Genomic DNA, 21,549 nt, shown 5'->3' with positions numbered 1-21,549 from the left:
CAATGAATATTCCCAGTACAGTAACTTTTGATACCAAAATAGACCAAGTCAATCGGTTTAAGTAAAAACCAAGAAAATAATGTCCAAAAATACCATAAAAATTACACCAATTTGCTGCCATTCAATCAGGTTTTAGAACCAGACTAAATTAAAATAGAATATCGATTCCAAAAGGTTGTCTACCTTAATTTTGTCTCTTAACTGGTGCTAAGTAAACCTTTCTAGTTAAGGTAGAGCCTAGTGCAATTTTTTTTAATTTTCAATGTTATATTTGTGTTTTTGCACAATTCAATCAATTCGGTACATTCTTACATCCTCAGGCAAGGAGTTACAGCCATCGTAAGAAGACTTTAGAATCTTGACCCCTCGGTTAAATTCTCAGACCACTGTATCTTATAGTTAGTTTTCACCATAATTGCCCTTAAAACCGATAATTTTAAAGTGGGAGGCATTTCATGCTTAGTACTGGCGGTATTCTAAGGCAGTCCCTTACGTTTGTCAGCTATCAAAGGTTCGTACATTAAAATTTTCCCTTAACTAATGGTGTGAAACGGCTTTTAGTTACTTCACTTTATACTACGACGCAAAGATATATTCTGGAAGACCTTTGTGTGAAATTTGTCCATTTAACTGGTGATCTACAAAGGTAACTACAGGAGTAATCTTTTTCACTTAAGATGGTATATTATGCGTTCTCTTATTCTACATTTAAGGGGGACACTGACGTACTTGTACGAATGCAAAGTCTAAATAATAATGAATTATTTTTTACCTTGTACGAATCAATGAAAATCTTGGCCTAGAACCACAGTACACACATACACACACATTGAGAGAGCAGCTTAGCAGATGCAGGGAACTCTCTCTTGACTCAGATATTACTTAAAGTTAATGCCATCAGCAGGCAGGCAGTGAGGTCTCTATGAGCATCCAGTTATCACACACACACACACACACAAATACTATTCCTTTATCTTTTCTTGTATTTCAGGTGCTTCTACGTGCCAAGGCATGAGATCCTATTTTTGTAGTAACTTCCCTTTTGTATTCTGGATTATTGTATATCTGATTTTAATTGTTTTCTTCATTTTTAGGCTGTTTTAATTGTCTTATGTGTCGCTTCCTTCCCTATTATCTGACTTTGTTTTGTTAGTGTTTACCTGCTGTATTTATTAAAGTTTTCTTGTGAGATAATATAAGTACTGTACAGGTGTAGTGCTGTACTGTATACAGTAGTATCTCCGTTAGCCGAAATCCCTCAAACCCAGAACTCACCGATAGCCGGAATTGAAATTTTCTCGGAAAATCGTTCCCAAAGTCGTAATTTTCTGGAAAATTCTGGCTGTTTGGACGATTTTACGGAAAATTCCATGAACATTTTCATGATACCCGGAAAATTCCGGGGATGGGGGAGTTTTTTCCGGGTTTGAGAGATGAAAATCGGGCGCATTTTCTGGAAATTCTGAGAAAAATTTTCCAGTAGCTGGAAAATTCCGGGTGACGAGATTTTTTTTTCCAGCTTTGAGAAACGTTACCCTGAAATTTCTCATTCCCAGAAGCGCTCTGCACCAACTGTTCTGGCTAATGGAGATATCACTGTTTTCTTAATATAACTTTGGTCATGTCTAATTACCATTTTTTCTTTGTTCCACTAACATGTACTTCTTCATTTGCGTTTTATATAAGGTCGTAATTCATGAAGCTATTATTTTTATTATTATCATTGATACTATTACTATCACTATTAATTTTACCATTATTATGAGAAGTAGTGCATGATGGCAGCCTCCGATCAGCTGCCAGTCTGTGCAACCGAGTTTTGCTTTCATGCCATGCCACCATGAATAACATATTCCTAGGACCTACAATAGTTGTACAGTAATAGTCTTGATTTTTCTTTACTTAATTATGACCAAAGGACTGCAAATTAACTAGAAGACATACAAAGCTTCAAGTAAGTTTAATAATAAATAATTTCATCATCAGAGTTCACTTAAAAATAATACAGTCTATGCTGTCCACTGAAATGCATCTTAACAAGATATTCACTTTAAAATGTCACTGCTCGTGATCACTTGCATTTTCACATAGTATTTACACTGAAATAATCCAATCACCTCTTGTAGGCAACTAATAAGCAGTTTCATGTAAGAAATAATTAACGGATAAATCACTGGTATTCGCATCATAAAAACTAAAACCAGTACGTGGCAATCAACAGTGCCTGGCGCTCTTCCTCTCTGTTTCTGGTTGTTCTTTGCTGATCTTTCAAAGACTTGGTTATGGTATCTTATGTCAGACAACCATTTGTCACCCGCTTTCCTCCAGCAGGGGACCTTCGTCTCTGGTCGAGGAAGAAATCAGTCGCTCAATATGTTCGCTTGGCCTCACTTGTTCCTGAGGTGCACATTGTTCTTTTAATAGATAGCTGTCTCTCAAGGGATGAACATTTGCCTCTCAAAAGATGCACAGCCATCTCAATGGGATTTACAGCTGTCTCTCAAGGGATGAACAGCTGTCTTTCAGAGGATGAATATCTGTCTCGAGGAATTACAGCTGTCTCAAGGAATGAACTGTTGTCTCTCTAGGGAAAGGATCTCAGCTGTCCTCCACTGGGATGTCAGCTCGATCGCGATGGTCAGGGTGGGTGGTGTAAGGAGGTGCTGAAATAAGAGAACAGGACAATTTAACTCATTGAAGCTTTATACTAAGTATAGAACTTTAATACAGTTTAGAATACTGTATTCCAGGTGATGCTCTATACTGTATTCCAGGAGATGTTTTAATTTAAGTGAAGCTGTATTGTATCCCAGGTGAAGCTCTATACTGTGTCCAAGGTGAAGCTAATATTCTATGGCATCCTTATTGCAAACTGCTCTGCCACCCTTATTGTTAATGCCCTGACACCCTCTTGATACCGCTCTGACTCCTCTTCTGTCACTTCCCTGGCACCCCTGACACCCTGCCTGATACACCCTGAGACTGCAGGCACTGCTTTGACATCCCCACTGATGCTTCTCTGAGTCCTCTGCAAATTTAACTCTGACACTTCATGGACATTTCATGAACACTTCGCATGCACTTCCCTGACATTGAAATGACACTTCATGGACACTTCCCTGACACTTCACAGACACTTCCTTGTCTATTCTGACAGTTCATGGACACTTCCCTGACACTGCTCTAACATCCCTCTGTTACAAAACATTACTGTATGTGATTTCTGCTACTTTTGCAACAATTCTAATTATGTTATGAGAATACTGAGCAAAATACTGTACTGCAACACTGACCGTAGCCCTCCATGGCTAACGGTACTTCCTCTTATCAGCTCTTATTAACTAACCATCTCTGTCCTGGCATTTGGGACCAATCCAGCTCGGGAGACAGGTACAGCTGCCAGTAGCGGGGTCACAGGTGGCACCATTGTAGCACTCACATTCCTGTTGGCATCCAGGTCCGTACTTGCCTGCACCACACGCTGTAAGGTACAATGATGGTTTGGTCAACGTGTAGTGACGTATTGCAGGTAATGATGCAGCATTAATAGCAATAATAATAATAATAATAATAATAATAATAATAATAATAATAATAATACTGTAACAATAATAATAATGGTAATAATAATAATTAGAGGAGAACTGGAACACATAATGACAGTCCTTGTGGTACCCCCTCTCACATTCTCCACTTCAGTACTCACGCCTGCTGCAGTATGGGCCCTTGAAGCCTGGGGGACAGAGGCACTCCCCGGTATCCTTGCGGCACGGGTAAGGGTCACATTGGCACTCCTCTTCACATTCGGCACCAAAAGTTCCTGTGGGAGATGTAGTTGTGGTGTTGAGACTCTCTCTCTTTGTTTCACTATATTTGTATTAAGTTTTCCTTTCTTTCCCTCTTGGCTTTGTTTTTGTTAATCATCTAATGTATTGCATTTTTGTTTGTTTTACTCTCTCTCTCTCTCGTTTGTTTGTTAATAACTGTCATTCACTCACCTTCATTGTTCCAACAGAGGCCTAATTTTAATCCTGTTGGTTTACTTGTTCAAGTATCAGCCATCACCCACCAGCAATCAGCCATTAACAGGTGGTTATTAACTAACTTTACTATTCTTATGCAAAACTAGTAATTGATGATAAGGTAGTTAAGAATAATCGTAACTGGTTATGACTAATTTGGCTTGTAATTGCAAGTGTTATTTTGAGTAGTTAAGTTAGAGCATGACTGGTGTTTTTTTAGGGTTAGATAAAGCTAGTTCATGTGTTTATTTGGGTGTTAAAGAAATTTAGAATAGGTATCTAGTCAGAGTTGATGTTAAGCATTTTGTGGTTGACGTAAGCTTAGACAGATGTATGATTTTGTTAAGCATTTTGTAGGTACAGTACAGAAATATAGAACAGCTGTTTTATTAGTGTAGTAGGTGACAAGTGTTTTAATAAGTAAAGGTAACTAGAAAAGGTGTCTATGTGAGCTATAAGAGGTGTTTAATTCGTGTGAAAAATATTTTTATTTTTCGTATGAATAGGTAACTCGAACAGGTGTTTAAGTAGCTCAGAAAAATAACAAGTTTCCTTTGAAGTTTCCAAAAACTGTTTCAGATATTGTAGTTACCTGGGGGGCAGGTAAGGGCACAAGTGTCTCCCATAAAGCCCAGGGCACAATGGCACTGTCCAGTCATGGGGTCACAGGTGGCACCATGTTGGCACTCACACATGCTGACGCAGTACACCCCATAGAATCCAGCTGGGCACTCTGTAAGTAACACGATACATGGAGAAATTCACAGAGCTAAAACCCCATTGAGGCATTTTTCACTGGATTAAATCCCCCTCCCCCATCCCCTTGGCCCCAAACAATTTCCAGCTGAACACAATTTCCTTATTGCTTTCTATATGTAAACAGCAATATGGCACTATTCCTTCTGTTTTGTTTATGTAAAAAATAATAAATGAATAATAAAATAATTTTTATGTAAACAGAAATATGGCACTAATCCAATAATTTTATTTACAAAATAAAAATGGCACTCACCCAGCTCACAGTAACGACCGTATCGTCCAGGGCCACACACACAGCATCCGGAGAAGCGGTCACAGGTCCGATTGTCGTGACAGGCACACTGCAGTCTACAGTCAGGCCCATAGTAACCAGGTAGGCACTCCTGGTCACAGTGCATCCCTGTCCACCCCACACCACACTGGCACTCCCCCGTAGCTGTGGGAAAAATAGGTAAGGAAGTAAAACATGTGTTAGCTCCTCTCTCTCTCTCTCTCCGGGATGATACTGGAATGCCCATTGCTTAATGTATATAGAAATGCCCATATAAATAATGTCCCCATGCAAATAGAGTGGATGATTAAAAATAGGAAAATAGATGAAATATTAAATAAATATAGAAATTTTGCATCTAGAATATAACTATGTACTATAACTGATTATATGAAATATTAGGGATTTATGTGAGTCCTGAGAGGGACATTCCTGGACTGGGGTGGGGATGACTTATGTCACTTCATCCCCGTTGAGATGTATTAATGTTTTTTGTATCTCAATTAACGTATCAATCAATCAATCTCCGGGAAGGGTTGTGCATTAAGAGTACTGCCTTGAACATTATAGGTTGTATTATGTTACGTCAGATTTGGTTAGGTTTTGTGGCGTTAGGTTAGGTTGTGTTATAATTAGGTTGCTTTATTTTAAGTCAGATTACATAGGGTTATGTTAGGTTAGGGTAAACTATTTTAGGTTAAAGTAGGTTTGGTTAGGGTAAGTTAGGTTAAGCTAGGTTAAGCTAGGTTAGCTTGAGTAAGGTTAGGTTGTCCTACAGCAGGAAGACTCACCTGGGTGGCAGATAGATTCGTTGTGGCAAAGGCACTGATTGGCACAGTCCTGGCCCCAGGTGTTGTCAGGGCAGGTATCCTCACAGCGGGGCCCTGTGTACCCTGCGGGGCACCGACACTCTCCAGACCCACTGCACACCCCACCGTGCTCACAGTCACATGTCTGGCAGCATTGCCATGGCAATGTAAACAAATGAATGATGTCATTGTTTTTATGATCTGTTATCAATAATAATGCTAATAATAATAATAATAATAATAATAATAATAATAATTATGATAAAACCAACTTCATTACATCTTTACTGTACATGCATTTACAGAATACAAATACAAGAGAACATGACAAATGAAGATATAGACAAGATATTACAATAACAACAATGCCTGTAACATTTACCAAATACTATTACAGGTATCAGTTACAGTACAGTAGTTCGACATAAAGTACAAACCATGAGGTAATTAATACAGTACGATTGTTACTGCAAGCAGTAATGAGTAGGATGACACATAAACAAACATTATGTTAAGCTGTGAGTCATGTCATGTTTATTGGGTGTGCCTGCCTGTATACAGTATATAGAGTATTGAGATGGTGGAGATGGAGAGACCCAGAGGAGGTTGGTGTGATGGGTGGTAGTAAGGGAAGCTTGTTTGTGTATAAATGCATGACGCAGCAAAGTAGGCCAGCCAGGGCTGGGCATGTGACGCCAGGCAGGGCACTGGCACTGTAGCTATCCCCATCAGAGAGTCAACACCTAACCTGTTTCTCTTGAGACTTTCAACACGTAAGTTTAACTTGTACTTAAGTTTACACAGGTAGACTGTGTCCATTGCATCGGTTATCATTGTGACAACATAGAAATATGGCAAATTAAGTACTCATTGTAAGTGTTAAGATTAGACTAATTACATAGCTATGATTGTTATGTGAATATATATTGGATTAAACATTTATGTATGATTACCTATGTATGATTTATTTGAAATACTAAAATGAATTGTATTCAACAGGTTTGACCGAATTATAACGTTCGAGCTTAACATGAAGAGTCTGATTAACCTTTAAACGCTCAGAAGGTGTTTACAACGGTAAAGTGACCAATGAATGTGATTCAACAGGTAAGTATGTGTACAATATAGGGGCTATAATGTGTATTATATATGTATGAAACACTCACCTAAGACACTCACAATTCAAGTAACACACTACGTTTCCTCTAACCATCTAACACTCACACCTAACAGCCTTTACAATTTCTCCAAAACAATTATTACACCCAAACTCACACACTTACAACTCAATACACAATGACACACACTTACACTTCAAAACACGCACCTGATTACACTGTGTACTGTGGATGTCAGTAATGCAGGCCAGATGACAGGTTGGGCCGTAGAAACCCGGGGGACACTGGCACTGTCCGGTTACAGGGTCACACGTTGCACCATTCCCACATTGGCACTTCTGCAAAGTGCCACATCATGCCAAGGTCAAAGGGAGAGGGGAATTAGAGGAAAGTGTCATTGTATTGGGATAATTCGTAAGAGTGTAATATGATAATTACACTACCTATAATTAGTATGATGAAATATCTAGCATGTAAAATTATTAGGGTGGGATAATTAGCAAGAGAAATTATTATAATGAGAAACTTAACAACAGGTGTGATAATTCATAAACTAATTATTATATACAGTGCACTTTATTATTATTAGTAGTAGTGTGATGATTTATAATGATAGGTTGTTATAGCAGAGTGTGAAGAGACATGATAGGTCATGAGGCATTTATCAATAAATGAGAAATTAATATTTTTTTACTATACAGTAGACCCCTGTGATTCGCGAATAGCAACTTATACTACCTTAGCGCACTACTGTATACCTATATCAACAAGCGACCAGCCGCGGCAGCACTCATCCCCTCTTTTAACTTATCTAATTATAAAACTTTCTTTGTCAGAGTCATCACTGACTTCTGCCTTTTAAATTTCACTCCACTAGCATCACTAGCACTGACACTAGGCAGTCTTTTAGGGGCCATTTCACACAGAAACACTAAAGTTTTAAGAGCACAACATGACTCGGTGTGCTGCAGGAAAAAGGCTCACAAACTAGCCACCATCTGCTTACTGCCAATTGTCAAAATAGTGAATTGCAAACTCGCAAATGGCAAGGGTCTACTGTACTGTAATCTATAGTCTTGAGATATAGATAGATACAGGTGTATAGATAGATAGATAAATAGATAGTTAGATAGAGGGAGAGAAAGGCATATGAGATAGACTAAGTGGAAAATGATATTCTCTCTCTCTCCATGTCACCTGCTTGCAGCCAAGGCCATACCGCCCCTTGGGACAGGGCCTGAGACAGTGACGACCCCTTCGTCCAGCTGGGCAGTAGCAAGTGCCATTGATGGGGTCACAAAGGGCTACATCTGGGCACTGGCACTCCTGTTGGCACCCCTCTCCCCACCACCCCTCTTCACAGTCTGTTGAAGGAGAGGGAAGAAGAGGTAATGAGCATTAAGTTTTGTGTACCTCTATAATAATAATAATAATAATAATAATACAGTACTGTAATAAAAATAGATAAATAAATAAATATATATATATATATATATATATATATATATATATATATATATATATATATATATATATATATATATATATATATATATATATATATATATATATATATATATATATATATATACTTCATTTTTAGTCCATATAACACGCGGACTTTGAACATATTATAGTGGGAATCTCGACCTACTGGGTGTGACTAGGGAACGCTTACTGCTAGGCCACAAGGACACTGTCACAGTGGTCGAGGGTCGATTCCTTGCTGGTGAGGTCGTTGATTATATATATATATATATATATATATATATATATATATATATATATATATATATATATATATATATATATATATATATATATATATATATATATATATATATATATATATATATATATATATATATATATATATATATATATATATATATAAACCTATTTTCGTCCTTTATTTATATATTTATGTTTTTCTATTTTTTTCCTTACTGCATAATGATTTATATATTTGTTTATGTTCTTAAACACTAGTTGATATGACAGTGTTTGTGTGTGTGTGTGTGTACAAGTATACAGTACTTACACAGCTCACACTGGTCACCACGGCGGCCAGGGGGACAGGTACAGGCGCCCGTCACGTGGTCACAAGGTTCGTCTGGACCACAAGTGCACCTCTCGTTACACTCCTCTCCGTAGAACCCTTGGGGACACACTGTAGCCGGATACGTGTAGCAACCAGGACATGAGTGACATGTGTAGCGGCCAGGACATAGGAGGACACGAATGGTGACCAGGACACCGAGGGGACACGTTGAGACAATGCACGGGAGGGAAAAAAGACGACTATTACATTTGAGATGATGATGTTTCCAGGAGATATGATTTGAAATTATATTTACATACTGGGTATATATTATAGAAATTGACTGATACATAAATTTCTCTCGTCTTTTCTTAACCAACATTCATGAGAGCAGCCTTATACTCACCTGACTGGCACCTCTCCCCCGTGTAGCCGTGGGGGCATTGGCACTGTCCGGTCACATGGTCACAAGTGGCACCATGGTCACAGTCACATATACCTCCACAGTCCTCACCCCACGACCCTGAAGTGCCACAACATCTTATCAATTTGTTTTGTAGTTAAAGTCACAAAAAATAATTTTATAATACTCATGAAATTAGCTAACACTTACTGTAAGCATTGTGATTTTGGTACCTATTTTAAGCAGTGTAAATCATTTGGCACTTGTTGAAAGCTTAGTAAATTATTTGACACTAACTAATGTATTGTAAACTTGACACTAACCTTGGTGACAGGGTTTATGGCAGTGTTGGCCTCGCCAGCCCGGAGTGCAGGTGCAGGTACCGGTCATGGGGTCACAGGTGGCACCATTCTGGCATTGACACTCCAGGAGGCACCCAGGGCCGTGCTTACCGGGACCACACTCTGGGTGGAAGGTTATTTCACAAAATGTTATATTACAACTTATATCTTTCATAATATATCACTAAGAACTACTCATATCACTCATAATTATTAACAATACTGTATCACTTATAATTATTTAAATTTCACTGATCATTTCTCATAACTCATCAAGTAACACAACTGACCCATCTGGCAGGTGTTTCCCTCGTAGCCTGGTGGACAAATACAGGCGCCGGTGTCGTGCTGACAGGTTGCATTGTGTAGACAGGTGCAGGTGTGACGACATGTGTCCCCATAGCTCCCCTCTGGGCATCTGTCCTGGCAGGTGGCACCCGTATACCCCGGAGGACACATGCACAATCCAGTCTCGCGTTCACACTTTCCTCCATTGTAGCAAAGGCACTTGTGTTGACATTTGTCTCCCCAGCGGTCTGGTGGGCACGCTGCCAGGGAAGACAGGTGTGTGAGAGGGCAAGTGTACTACAACGGTGAGAGAAACAGCAGGTATTAAAACCTATGATGTTAGATACAGGAGTATACAAGAACAAGTGTAAGCTTAATATATGAGAAACAGATGTAGTAAAGAGAGCAGATGTAGGCCCGAGATGTGTTAAACTGGTGTGTGGTAGTACAGGAAGAAAGGCCCGAGACATGTTAAATGGGTGTGAGTGCAGGTAGTTAGACCTAAGTTGTGGGAAGCAGAAGATGAGAGGGAAGACAGCCTTATATATCCTGCACCAGTTAAAAGTCTCCCTCCCTCAGTAGTGTGAGTCTCTCTCCCTCCCTCAGTAGTGTGGCTCTCCATCCCTCAGTATTGCAGGTCTCCCTCCCTCAGTTGTGTGGGTTTACCTCCTTCAGTAGTGTGGGTATCTCTCCTTCAGTAGTGTGGGTCTCTCTCCCTTAGTAGTGCAGGTCTCTCTCCCTTCCTCAGTAGTGTGGCTCTCCCTCCCTCAGTAGTGTGGGTCTCCCTCCCTCAGTGGTGTGGGTGTACCTCCCTCATTATATCAGGTTTCCCTCCATCAATGGTGTGGGTTTCCCTCCCTCAGTAGTGTAGGTTTCCCTCCCTCATTATTGTAGGTCTCTATCAGTGGTTTGGGTCTCCTCCCTCAGAAGTGCAGGTCATCCTTCTTCAGTGGTGTAGGTTTCCCTGGGTACTTACTCTTGAGGCAGTGATGGCCATGTCTACCGGGGGGACACTCACAGGTGCCTGTGACAGGGTTGCAGGTGAAGCCACTACCACAGCTACACTGTTGATGGCACCCCACTCCCCAGTACCCCTCAGGACACGGCAGCGAGCAGTCTGCACCTCGCCAACCTTAAATAAGAAATTTATTCTTAACTTCAAGACATCTTATGGGAATATAATAACGAATTAAATAGAAACAGGTGGCAAGATTATGTTTTCATTCATGACCACAAGTAGGCATTTTGGAGATTGGGGGTCTCACACACCTGAGAGGCAGATACAGATGCCACTGACGGGATCACACTTGGCATCGTTGGCACAGGTACAGGTGAGGGCACAGCCGGCACCGTATTGGCCCTCAGGACACCCTGTCACAGGAAGACACAAACACCTCCAGTTACAATTCTCAGGTTCCTACCATGTAAATAACAGTAAGGATAAGCAGTCAGCAACACCTGACATTACTCCTCTTTGCCAGACGAACTTTGTTCTGCCTTCTGCCTTCAGTGACATTTACCAATAATACGACTCTTATTCCCTGCATTCTTACACTGTTTTGTATATATACACACACACACACACCCTAGGCGACAACAATTAATACTTACGAGAGGAACAGTCAGGTCCAGTCCACCCAGGGCCACACTGGCACTGCCCAGTTACTTGGTCACATAGGCCACCATTGGTGCACTGGCACAGGTTGGCACAGTTGGCGCCGTAACTCCCTGGGGGGCACGGCTGCTCGCAATAGCGCCCTGTGAAACCAGCTCCGCACTGACACCTGACCACCACATGTTGGGAGAGTAGAGATGGACAAGTTAATTATTCACTCTCTATCTCTGCATCTGTACCTGGCAATTTCTTTCTAAATTGGTAGAATTAAATCCATTGTGCCACAATACACAAAAATATTATACATAAATAAACATAAACAAAATGAATATCTACATAAATCACTTAGGCAAATGAATTGTTTTGCATTGTGATATTACAATATTACACAGTGATCTACAACACCAGGTGTAAGTCATTAGTGTGCACCTGCCAGTAACTGAGTCACAGGAGGCACTGTTGAGACACCTGCAGGAGTACCGGCAGTCCACCCCCCAGCGGCCGGTGGCACACCTCTCCTGGCAGTCCTTACCCTGCAGCACACAACACAACAAGGATGAACACATTACCATGACCAGTAGGATATAAACTCTACATTTCTCTATTTATAATGAACACTGACCATTATTCCCTTCTGTGAATCAATAACAGTTTCGTATATATTTCAAGCTGATGTTTCAGTTTCATTCGGATCTAATGATAAAAATAACTAGTACTGGGGTACTACACACAAAAGATACTCTGTGAATTATATCAATATATGAGTCACTTGGACATGTGTTAGTGACTCCAGCATTCGCACACAAACACAACACAGGTTCAAAAAATCAATGTCATGACAACTCTGTAACCATACACTGACCCTGTAAGTCACTACCATTAACCCCAGATGATAACTAATCCTGTGTCTTATATCTAGAACCTTTTGTTGTACAGGGGTATTGATATTTCTTAATTAATATGCAGATAGACATTACTGTACCTGTACTTTATACCCAACACTTGTACTTTTACGTAACAACTGTACGTTATACCCAACACTTGTACTTTATACCCAACACTTGTACTTTATACCCAACACCTGTACTTTATACCCAACACTTGTACTTCTACGTAACAACTGTACTTTATACCCAACACCTGTACGTTATACCCAACACTTGTACTTTATACCCAACACCTGTACGTTATACCCAACACTTGTACTTTATACCCAACACTTGTACTTTATACCCAACACTTGTACTTTATACCCAACACTTGTACTTCTACGTAACAACTGTACTTTATACCCAACACCTGTACGTTATACCCAACACTTGTACTTTATACCCAACACTTGTACTTTATACCCAACACTTGTACTTTATACCCAACACTTGTACTTTATACCCAACACCTGTGCTTTATACCCCAACACCTGTACTTTGTACTAACACTTGTGCTTTATACCCAGCACCTGTAAGTTATACCCCAACACCTGTACGTTATACCCAACACTTGTACTTTATACACTGTAAAGTTATACTTGCTTTATGCTAATGTCTGTGCTTTTACGTAAGAAGCCTGAACACATTTCTTTCCAAATCTAACACTGGATCCATACATTAAAGTACTCACCCAGACCGGGGGACAGTGGCATTCCCCGGAACACTGTCTGAGTGGTTTCCCTGGCACTGGCACTCTTGCAGGCAGCTTTCACCCCACTGACCCTCCTGCATTCTGGCCAGAAGAGTGATATTCATTTATAAAATCTAACTAGCTATCATCTATTTAGGTAACTGTATTGTATCTACTTATTAATATATCTAACTAGCTATGTTTTCATATCAAGTAATCATTATCTATATATATATATATATATATATATATATATATATATATAGTATATGCTGATAACCACAAGGAAAGAAGAAAACATGAAGTTCCCAAGCACTTTTGTGTAATTCACATCTTCAGGGGTGAGTACAGACTAAAGAAAAGTACAAAACAAGGTGTATATATACAGAGGAGGGTGAGACCAGGTCCACAATGGTCAGGTATTAGGTAATGACCCTACTAATCTTTAAATAGCACCCCAATGGTCGGTAGTCAGGTCAGAGGGTAAGGTGACCCAACCTTCTCACCTTACTCTCTGACCTGACTACCGACAATTGCCGTGCTATTTAAAGGCCAAATTATATATATATATATATATATATATATATATATATATATATTCTATCTGTCTGTATTACAATCCAACCAGTATATCTATATATCTATCTATCTATCAATCAATCAGTCAGTCTATCTATCTATCTATCTATCTATCTACAGTATTGACAGATATTTGAAAGGGTTAAATTGCAGTACTGTATTAGAACTTGTCTGTAGTGTTAATATTTAATCCTTGTCCTCAAGTGATTTCGTCTTCATACTCAAAGGGTTAAGGATTATACTCAAATCATTAGTGACCAATACTCCAAGGATTAGTGATCGTACTCAAAGGGTTAGTTATTGTACTGGTAGCGTAAGTCATTGTACTCAAGGGGTGAGTAACCCAATTTAAGAAGTAACATTACTAACACACGTGTTACGGTATGTTACGTCGCTCATTCAGATGTTACATCACTCACACAGCTGTTATGTCAAATATACAGATGTTACATCATTTACACATCTGTTAGGCTGCTAATACTGTACAGGTGTTACAATTCCAGAGACATGTTAGGTCACTCACACATGTTATGCTACTATTACAGGTGTTATGTCACTTAGACAGCTGCTATGTCACTCACACAGCTGTTACACTACTCACGCTGACTGCAGTTTGGCCCGTGGCTGCCTGGTGGACACCGACATTCGCCGGTCACGGGATCACAGGTTCGGTCCCCGCACTGACAGGTCTCGACGCACCCCGGCCCATAGTGTCCCCCTTCACATGCTGTACTCACGACATATAGGTGACCCTTTCTCTCTCTCTCTCTCTTTAGTGATCACACACCGGGCTTACGACATGCATTTAATTAATTCTCTCTCTCTCTCTCTCTCTCTCTCTCTCTCTCTCTCTCTCTCTCTCACAGCATTATAGGCTTGGGTTTTTCCTCAGGAGCTAGTTTCTCACCTATAAAAACTAATTAAATACTTTAATATCTATTATTTTATTAAAAGTAATAAGTGAAACATAAGTAACATAAGTGTTCATTATATGTGCTGAGTATATCATAAGTGCTTAGAAATATTATAATTATTAAGTGCAACATACATGCTAAGTGTACCATACCCATTAAATGTATCATTAGTGCTAAGTTTACCATACAGTAAGTGTTTAAGTGTATCACAAATGATAAGTGTACCCTTGTGTTGGGTGTACCATTAGTGTTAAATGTACTTTATGTTCAAATTTTACCATGCGCATTAGGTGTACCATAAGACCTATGGTACACCTAATGCTCATGGTAAAATACTTATGTCATAAGTATTTAGTTTACCATAGGCTAAGGGTACCTTAAGTGCTAAGTGTACAATACATTAAGTCAAGTGCACTATAAGTGTTAAGTGTACCAGAAACCACAAGTGTACCAGAAGTATTTAGTGTACCAAAAGTGCTAAGTGTACCGTAAGTGCTAAATGCACCATAAGTATTGAGTGTACCATAAATATTTAGTATACCATAAGTGCTAAGTGTATCATTTGTGTTAAATGTAATCTACTTACGAGTCCGACAGTCCTTTCCAGTAAGTCCAGCGGGGCAGTCCTGGACGCAGGTGCCAGTGGAAGCATGGCAGGCGGCACCGTTGGTACACTGGCACTTTTGCTGGCACCCGTCACCCCAAAGTCCAGGCCGGCACCCCTCAGAGCAGTCGACCCCCACGTAGCCAGGCTGACACTCACACGTACCTGTCTAAGAGGTGTAAGGGTGAGGCAGCAGATGGGGGAGGGTTAGACGGTAACTCTCTCTCTCTCTCTCTCTCTCTCTCTCTCTCTCTCTCTCTCTCTCTCTCTCTCTCTCTCTCTCTCTCTCTCTCTCTCTCTCTCTCTCTCTCTCTCTCTCTCTCTCTCTCTCTCTCTCTCTCTCTCTCTCTCTCTCTCTCTCTCTCTCTCTCTCTCTCTCTCTCTCTCTCTCTCTCTCTCTCTCTCTCTCTCTCTCTCTCTCTCTCTCTCTCTCTCTCTCTCTCTCTCTCTCTCTCTCTCTCTCTCTCTCTCTCTCTCTCTCTCTCTCTCTCTCTCTCTCTCTCTCTCTCTCTCTCTCTCTCTCTCTCTCTCTCTCTCTCTCTCTCTCTCTCTCTCTCTCTCTCTCTCTCTCTCTCTCTCTCTCTCTCTCTCTCTCTCTCTCTCTCTCTCTCTCTCTCTCTCTCTCTCTCTCTCTCTCTCTCTCTCTCTCTCTCTCTCTCTCTCTCTCTCTCTCTCTCTCTCTCTCTCTCTCTCTCTCTCTCTCTCTCTCTCTCTCTCTCTCTCTCTCTCTCTCTCTCTCTCTCTCTCTCTCTCTCTCTCTCTCTCTCTCTCTCTCTCTCTCTCTCTCTCTCTCTCTCTCTCTCTCTCTCTCTCTCTCTCTCTCTCTCTCTCTCTCTCTCTCTCTCTCTCTCTCTCTCTCTCTCTCTCTCTCTCTCTCTCTCTCTCTCTCTCTCTCTCTCTCTCTCTCTCTCTCTCTCTCTCTCTCTCTCTCTCTCTCTCTCTCTCTCTCTCTCTCTCTCTCTCTCTCTCTCTCTCTCTCTCTCTCTCTCTCTCTCTCTCTCTCTCTCTCTCTCTCTCTCTCTCTCTCTCTCTCTCTCTCTCTCTCTCTCTCTCTCTCTCTCTCTCTCTCTCTCTCTCTCTCTCTCTCTCTCTCTCTCTCTCTCTCTCTCTCTCTCTCTCTCTCTCTCTCTCTCTCTCTCTCTCTCTCTCTCTCTCTCAGGGGAGTTAGGTGGTAAGACTCACTTTCTAACCAGCTAGGGGTGGCATCAAAGTAGCACTACTGACCTTGCTATGGTGGTGCTGTTGCTGTTTCCAGTGGTGGCACTCTTACCTCTTGATGGCAGCTGGTGATGGCACTGTTACCTCTTGATGACATCTAGTGGTGGCATGGGATTTCTCCGGTGATGACACTCTTACCTCGTGATGGCAGCTGGTGGTGGCGTGATGTCTCCGGTAATGGCCTCTTACCTCGTCATGGCATCTAGTGGTGGCATTGATGTCAAAAGTGATGGCACTCTGCCTCCTCATGGTGGCGGCTGGGAGGCATTGATGTCAAAAGTGATGGCACTCTTACCTCATGGTGGCAGCCGGTGGGAGCGATGTCTCCGGTAATGGCACTCTTACCTTGTGATGGCATCTGGTGGTAGCATTGATGTCTCCAGTGATGTCTCTTTACCTCGTGATGGCAGCTGGTGGTGGCATTGATGTCTCCGGTAATGGCACTCTTACCTCGTCATGGCATCTAGTGGTGGCATTGATGTCTTCAGTGATGGCTCTCTTACCTCGTAATGGCAGCTGGTAGAGGCATTGATATCTCCAGTGATGGCACTCTTACCTCATGATGGCAGCTGGTGGAGGCATTGATGTCAAAAGTGATGGCACTCTTACCTCATGGTGGCAGCTGGTGGAGGCATTGATGTCTCCGGTAATGGCACTCTTACCTCGTGATGGCAGCTGGTAGAAGCATTGATGTTTCCAGTGATGGCACTCTTACCTCATGGTGGCAGCTGGTGGAGGCATTGATGTCTCCAGTGATGGAACTCTTACCTCGTGACAGCAACTGGTGGAGGCATTAATGTCTCTGGTAATGGCACTCTTATCTCGTGATGGCAGTTAGTGATGGCACTCTTACCTCTGGGTGGCAGCGGGTGGTGGTGCGGATCGTGCACTGACAGTGGTGGCGGCAGTTACCACCCCAGGTGAAGGCGGGGCAGGGCAAAGTGCAGGTGGGTCCGAAGCGCCCCAGGTCACACTCACAGAACCCGAAGAATCTGTTGCAGTGTTTGTTGGGACACACCATGGGGCATCTCCTACGACATGAGGACCCATAGTACCCTGTAACACACCACACCTGTCACCACACCTGCTGTACACCTGTCACTACATTTGCTACACACATGTCATTATTACTCTCACAAGCCTTTCTCTTTGACCATCCATCTGTAAGATAAGAGAATAAAACCCACAATGGCAGAGAAAATATTTATACCAAAAAGTTTCGGCAACAATCATATCACCTGACCACTACCTCCCGTGACACGTCACGGCGGTGATCACCTTTGATTAGGTCAGGATAGGGGCCAGGTGATGTGATTGTGAAGTGACGTCACGTGTATTGGATATAAGGAGTTTTGTAGTGATGAATGTGGCAGTCTTTATTTGTAACTCTGCCGAAACTGCTTGGTATTTTAAGTATTTCGTCTGCTATTATGGGTTTTAGTCTCACATTGTTGTTCAGATTAGGGTGACTCTCCTGCCACCTATAAGGTAAACTGGAGGGGTGACTCACCTGCCGGGCAGCCATCCTCACACAGTGTCCCAGATACACCTGGCGGACACGTGCATGTCCCTGATACCACATCGCACGTCCCTCCATTTTGACACTGGCACACCTGAGGTCAAAGTTCAACTGAGAAGTTATTACAAGTAAAAGATTATCCCCAGGGAGGCGAAGGTCTGAACGATGCAACTCTCACCCTGGTCACTTGTAAGCAAATTTGAAGACATTTGTTTTTAGAGACAACGTGAAGATTAGGCATTCTCGCTTATTTCACCAGATGAATAAACACCCTATCACTACCTTGGGGTTCAATGAGCTTAGGTTAAGGTGAGCTGAGGTGCCTAATTTTCAAATGATCCATTTTTAGAAAAGTAATATTGTATAAGTAGCATTTATCCATATGTGTCATCTGCTTCTACACAATTATAATAGTTATTTTATTTTTAGGTGGTCAGGTCGGAAAGGTATGAAGGGTAACTCACCTGTTTACATCCTGGCCCGTAAAAACCTTGTTGGCAAGGGTGCTGGCAGACAGGTCCGTAGTACCCTGGGGGACATGCTAGAATGAGAGAATGATAGAGAATTAGTTGATCTATTGTATGGAAAGCTGGCATATATTTTTCATTCTTATTTCTATTTCCATTCATAAATAAACTATATTTACTATCTTTCTTAATTCACTCACATTTCTAGTATTTAAGCCAGTGGACAATTACAAGCTATGACAAACTATTGAGTGTAAATAGCAAAGGATAACAAAGTAACAAGATTATGCTTATGTACAGAAATTAACCATTTAATGTCAACAAACTTATTTGTTTAAGCTGTGTGAACATAAAACAATAAGACAACTAGTTTGGTAGTGAACTTGTATGGTGACTGACTGTGGTGTATTGTGGTGACGTTGGTGGTGTGCTCGGAGATCGTCACTACATCGTCTTCCTCTTCCGTTGACGACACAACCTCTCCGACTTCCTCCACCTCCTCCTCCTTCTCTCCTATTGATGGCGTCTCTTCAACCCCATCCTCCTCCTCTCCTATCGACGGCACACCCACTTCCACCTCCTCCTCTCCCACTTCTTCCTCTTCCATCGGCCATACCTCTTTCTCCTCTTGCATGTCTTCCTCTGTGTCCACTCCCTGCCGCTCCTCATCAACTATCATGGTCTTCTCGTCTGTGCCCCAGTGTCGAGTCGCATCAGGGGACCCATTAACTTTTGGCACCACCCTGTCTGTTTCCTCCACCACTGACACGTTGGTCTCAATAACTGTCCAGTGCTTCCTGCCCTCTCCGTTCCTTCCTTCTCCTTCTCTTTCTTTTCCTCCTCCTCTTCCTTCCCTTTCCCCTCCCTCTTCCACTGATACATTTTGATCTACATGCCACCTCTCCTCCTTGTCTATTTGGTCTGGTCTCCATGTCCCCTCTATATCTCCTAGGCTTCCTCCATCTATCTCCCATGTCTTCGTTTCATGAATTTGGTCCGTTCTCCTTGTCTCCTTTCTATCTCCTGGCCTTTCTCCGCCTGTTTTCCATCTCCTTTCGTCGACATGGTCTGGCTTCCATCTCCCTTCTCCAACTACACTCACATTTCTTTCTCTTTCCCACCACCTCCTGTTATCCACCCTATCCGTTCTCCGCTGTTTATCCTCATCTACTGGCCCCCTATCTCTCGTCTCCCATCTCCTCCTTTCATCAACTTGGCCCGGTCTAAATCTCCCATCGCGTGATCTTCCTCCACCTGTGTTCCATTCCTTCCTCTCATCTATTACTACGTTTTTCTTATTCGTCGACCATGTGGCCTGTCCTTTATCCACTCTTGGACCCTCGTAGCTATCTTCTCCCCAGTGCCTTCTTCCCTTCTCAAACCTTCGCCTCTCTTCCTCCTCTGCCTCCTTTCTCCGTCTCTCTTCCTCCTTCATTCTTCTCCTTCTCTCTTCCTCCCCTATTCTTCTCCGCCTTTCCTCCTCTTCTATTCTTCTCCGCCTCTCCTCCTCCTCTTCTATCCTTCTCTGTCTCTCTTCCTCCTCCTCTACTCTCCTGCGCCTCTCCTCTTCCTCTTTTCTTCTCTGCTTTTCCTCTTCCTCTTCCATTCTCTTCCTCTCCTTTTCCTCTTCTGCTCTTCTCCGCCTCTCTTCCTCCTCCTCCATTTTTCTTTGCCTCTCCTCCTCCTCCTCTACTCTTCTCTGCCTCTCTTCCTCCTCCTCCAGTCTTCTCCGCCTCTCCTCCTCCTCCATTCTTCGCCTCTCCTCTTCTTCCATTCGCCGCCTCTTCTTTTCTTCCTCTATTCTCCGTCTCTCCTCCTCCTCTAATCTCCGCCTCTCCTCCCCCTCCTTTATTCTTCTCCGCCTCTCCTCATCCTCCTCCTCCTCTATTCTTCTCCGTCTTTCTTCTTCCACCTCTATTCTTCTCCGCCTCTCCTCCTCCTCTATTCTTCTCTGCCTTTCCTCCTCCTCCTCTATTTTTCTGCGTCTCTCCTCCTCCTCTATTCTTTTCCTCCTCTCCTCCTCCTCCTTCTTTTCCTCCTGCTGGTTCACTATCCACCCTCCTCCCACCCTCGATAGATCGTTCTCCAACATCAAGAGGTCCTCCTCCACTATCGTCTCCAGGTCGTCCCCCGTCGGAAAGTCGTAGTCCCCGTGAGATGTAACGGAGCCGTGGTCAAGGCCTCTGGACGTCACTAGGGCACAGGACAAACAGAAATAAAATAATAATAATAATAATAATAATGATACTGTAATAATAATAATGATAATACCTTTAATGATAATATTTATAATAATAATAATGATAATAATAATAATAATAATAAAAATAATAATAATAATAATGTTAGATAATTATCTTTAACTGATGTCAAAATAATCTAAAATGGGATTCACTGAAGAATAGTCACCCTAGCTAATTTCACCTGCAGATTAACCATCCTAACGCTAACCTAATTCAACCAAACACTAACTTAACCCCTCAACCTAACTTAACCTAATCCCCCAGGTAGCATTGGGATGGCTAATCTTCAGGTGATATTAGCGGGTGTGCATAATTTTTAAGTGATCCAAAAATATATAATTAAAATGAATGAAATAACTCTATGCTAATATTAAACTTTCAGGATTTCCACAGCACTCGAATGGTTCAACCAAGTCAATACTGTTTATTTTGTATTTGTTTTAATCTGTTTGTATTTGCCCTTATATGCTAAATAAACTGTATTTTATATTTGTTATTCTGACTAAATATATTGCTTATATCTGTACTGTATTAACTATATAGAGTGTTTGAATCTGTTTTATTCTGGCTAAATAAAGTGTTTATTTGCCTGCGCTATCTATATGCATTGTAGATCCACACTGCTTATCTATAATGTATACCTGCATTGTCTATGTACAGAACATGATGAATCAGTGTAAACATATATGATAATTTTACTGAATCAATCTATTAATCT

At 41.6% G+C, this 21,549-nt stretch overlaps 3 protein-coding genes and 1 long non-coding RNA gene across 5 annotated transcripts in view; 1 reads left to right on the top strand and 3 right to left on the bottom strand.

Moving 5' to 3' along the window:
* Positions 1 to 1,945: 1,945 nt before the first annotated feature.
* Positions 1,946 to 12,263, bottom strand: LOC121861447 (multiple epidermal growth factor-like domains protein 6). The gene is made up of 16 exons (XM_042359182.1): positions 12,097 to 12,263; positions 11,664 to 11,836; positions 11,322 to 11,423; positions 11,029 to 11,184; positions 10,055 to 10,312; positions 9,747 to 9,887; positions 9,427 to 9,543; positions 9,021 to 9,149; positions 8,177 to 8,343; positions 7,189 to 7,317; positions 5,844 to 6,006; positions 5,035 to 5,217; positions 4,615 to 4,755; positions 3,707 to 3,820; positions 3,347 to 3,481; positions 1,946 to 2,663 (listed from the first exon to the last, which is right to left on the bottom strand). The coding sequence occupies exons 1-16, from the start codon at positions 12,237 to 12,239 to the stop codon at positions 2,599 to 2,601; spliced, it is 2,316 nt and encodes a 771-aa protein (XP_042215116.1). The 5' UTR covers positions 12,240 to 12,263; the 3' UTR covers positions 1,946 to 2,598.
* On the top strand, positions 5,115 to 8,300 carry LOC121861449. Its single transcript, XR_006088026.1, has 3 exons — positions 5,115 to 5,232; positions 6,861 to 6,968; positions 8,187 to 8,300. It is a non-coding gene; the product is annotated as an uncharacterized LOC121861449 (long non-coding RNA).
* Positions 12,264 to 13,890: 1,627 nt separating the features above from the next.
* Positions 13,891 to 20,072, bottom strand: LOC121861446 (multiple epidermal growth factor-like domains protein 6). Of its 2 annotated transcripts, none has more exons than XM_042359180.1 (6): positions 18,988 to 20,072; positions 18,586 to 18,662; positions 18,113 to 18,215; positions 17,456 to 17,658; positions 15,367 to 15,553; positions 13,891 to 14,593 (listed from the first exon to the last, which is right to left on the bottom strand). In XM_042359180.1, exons 1-6 carry the CDS (start codon positions 20,021 to 20,023, stop codon positions 14,460 to 14,462), a joined length of 1,740 nt encoding a protein of 579 aa, XP_042215114.1. In that variant the 5' UTR covers positions 20,024 to 20,072; the 3' UTR covers positions 13,891 to 14,459. The 2 variants fall into 2 exon arrangements, with proteins under 2 accessions (XP_042215114.1, XP_042215115.1); XM_042359181.1 differs by lacking the exon at positions 13,891 to 14,593 and adding an exon at positions 14,680 to 14,782.
* Positions 20,073 to 20,482: 410 nt separating this feature from the next.
* LOC121861335 (multiple epidermal growth factor-like domains protein 6) overlaps positions 20,483 to 21,549 on the bottom strand; it is a gene marked incomplete at its 3' end in the record, with an annotated part of 50,510 nt that continues 49,443 nt past the window's right edge. Inside the window, exon 10 of the mRNA XM_042358983.1 lies at positions 20,483 to 20,781. Coding sequence (XP_042214917.1) covers positions 20,483 to 20,781 — 299 coding nt within the window. The remainder of the gene's footprint in view (positions 20,782 to 21,549) is intronic.

This window comes from Homarus americanus, unplaced genomic scaffold, assembly GCF_018991925.1.
Source record: "Homarus americanus isolate GMGI-L3 unplaced genomic scaffold, GMGI_Hamer_2.0 scaffold24260, whole genome shotgun sequence".
NCBI classification, from domain to species: Eukaryota; Metazoa; Arthropoda; class Malacostraca; order Decapoda; family Nephropidae; genus Homarus; species Homarus americanus.
Note: the sequence above shows the minus strand (reverse complement) of the source record. Positions and strands in the feature narration are given on the sequence as shown.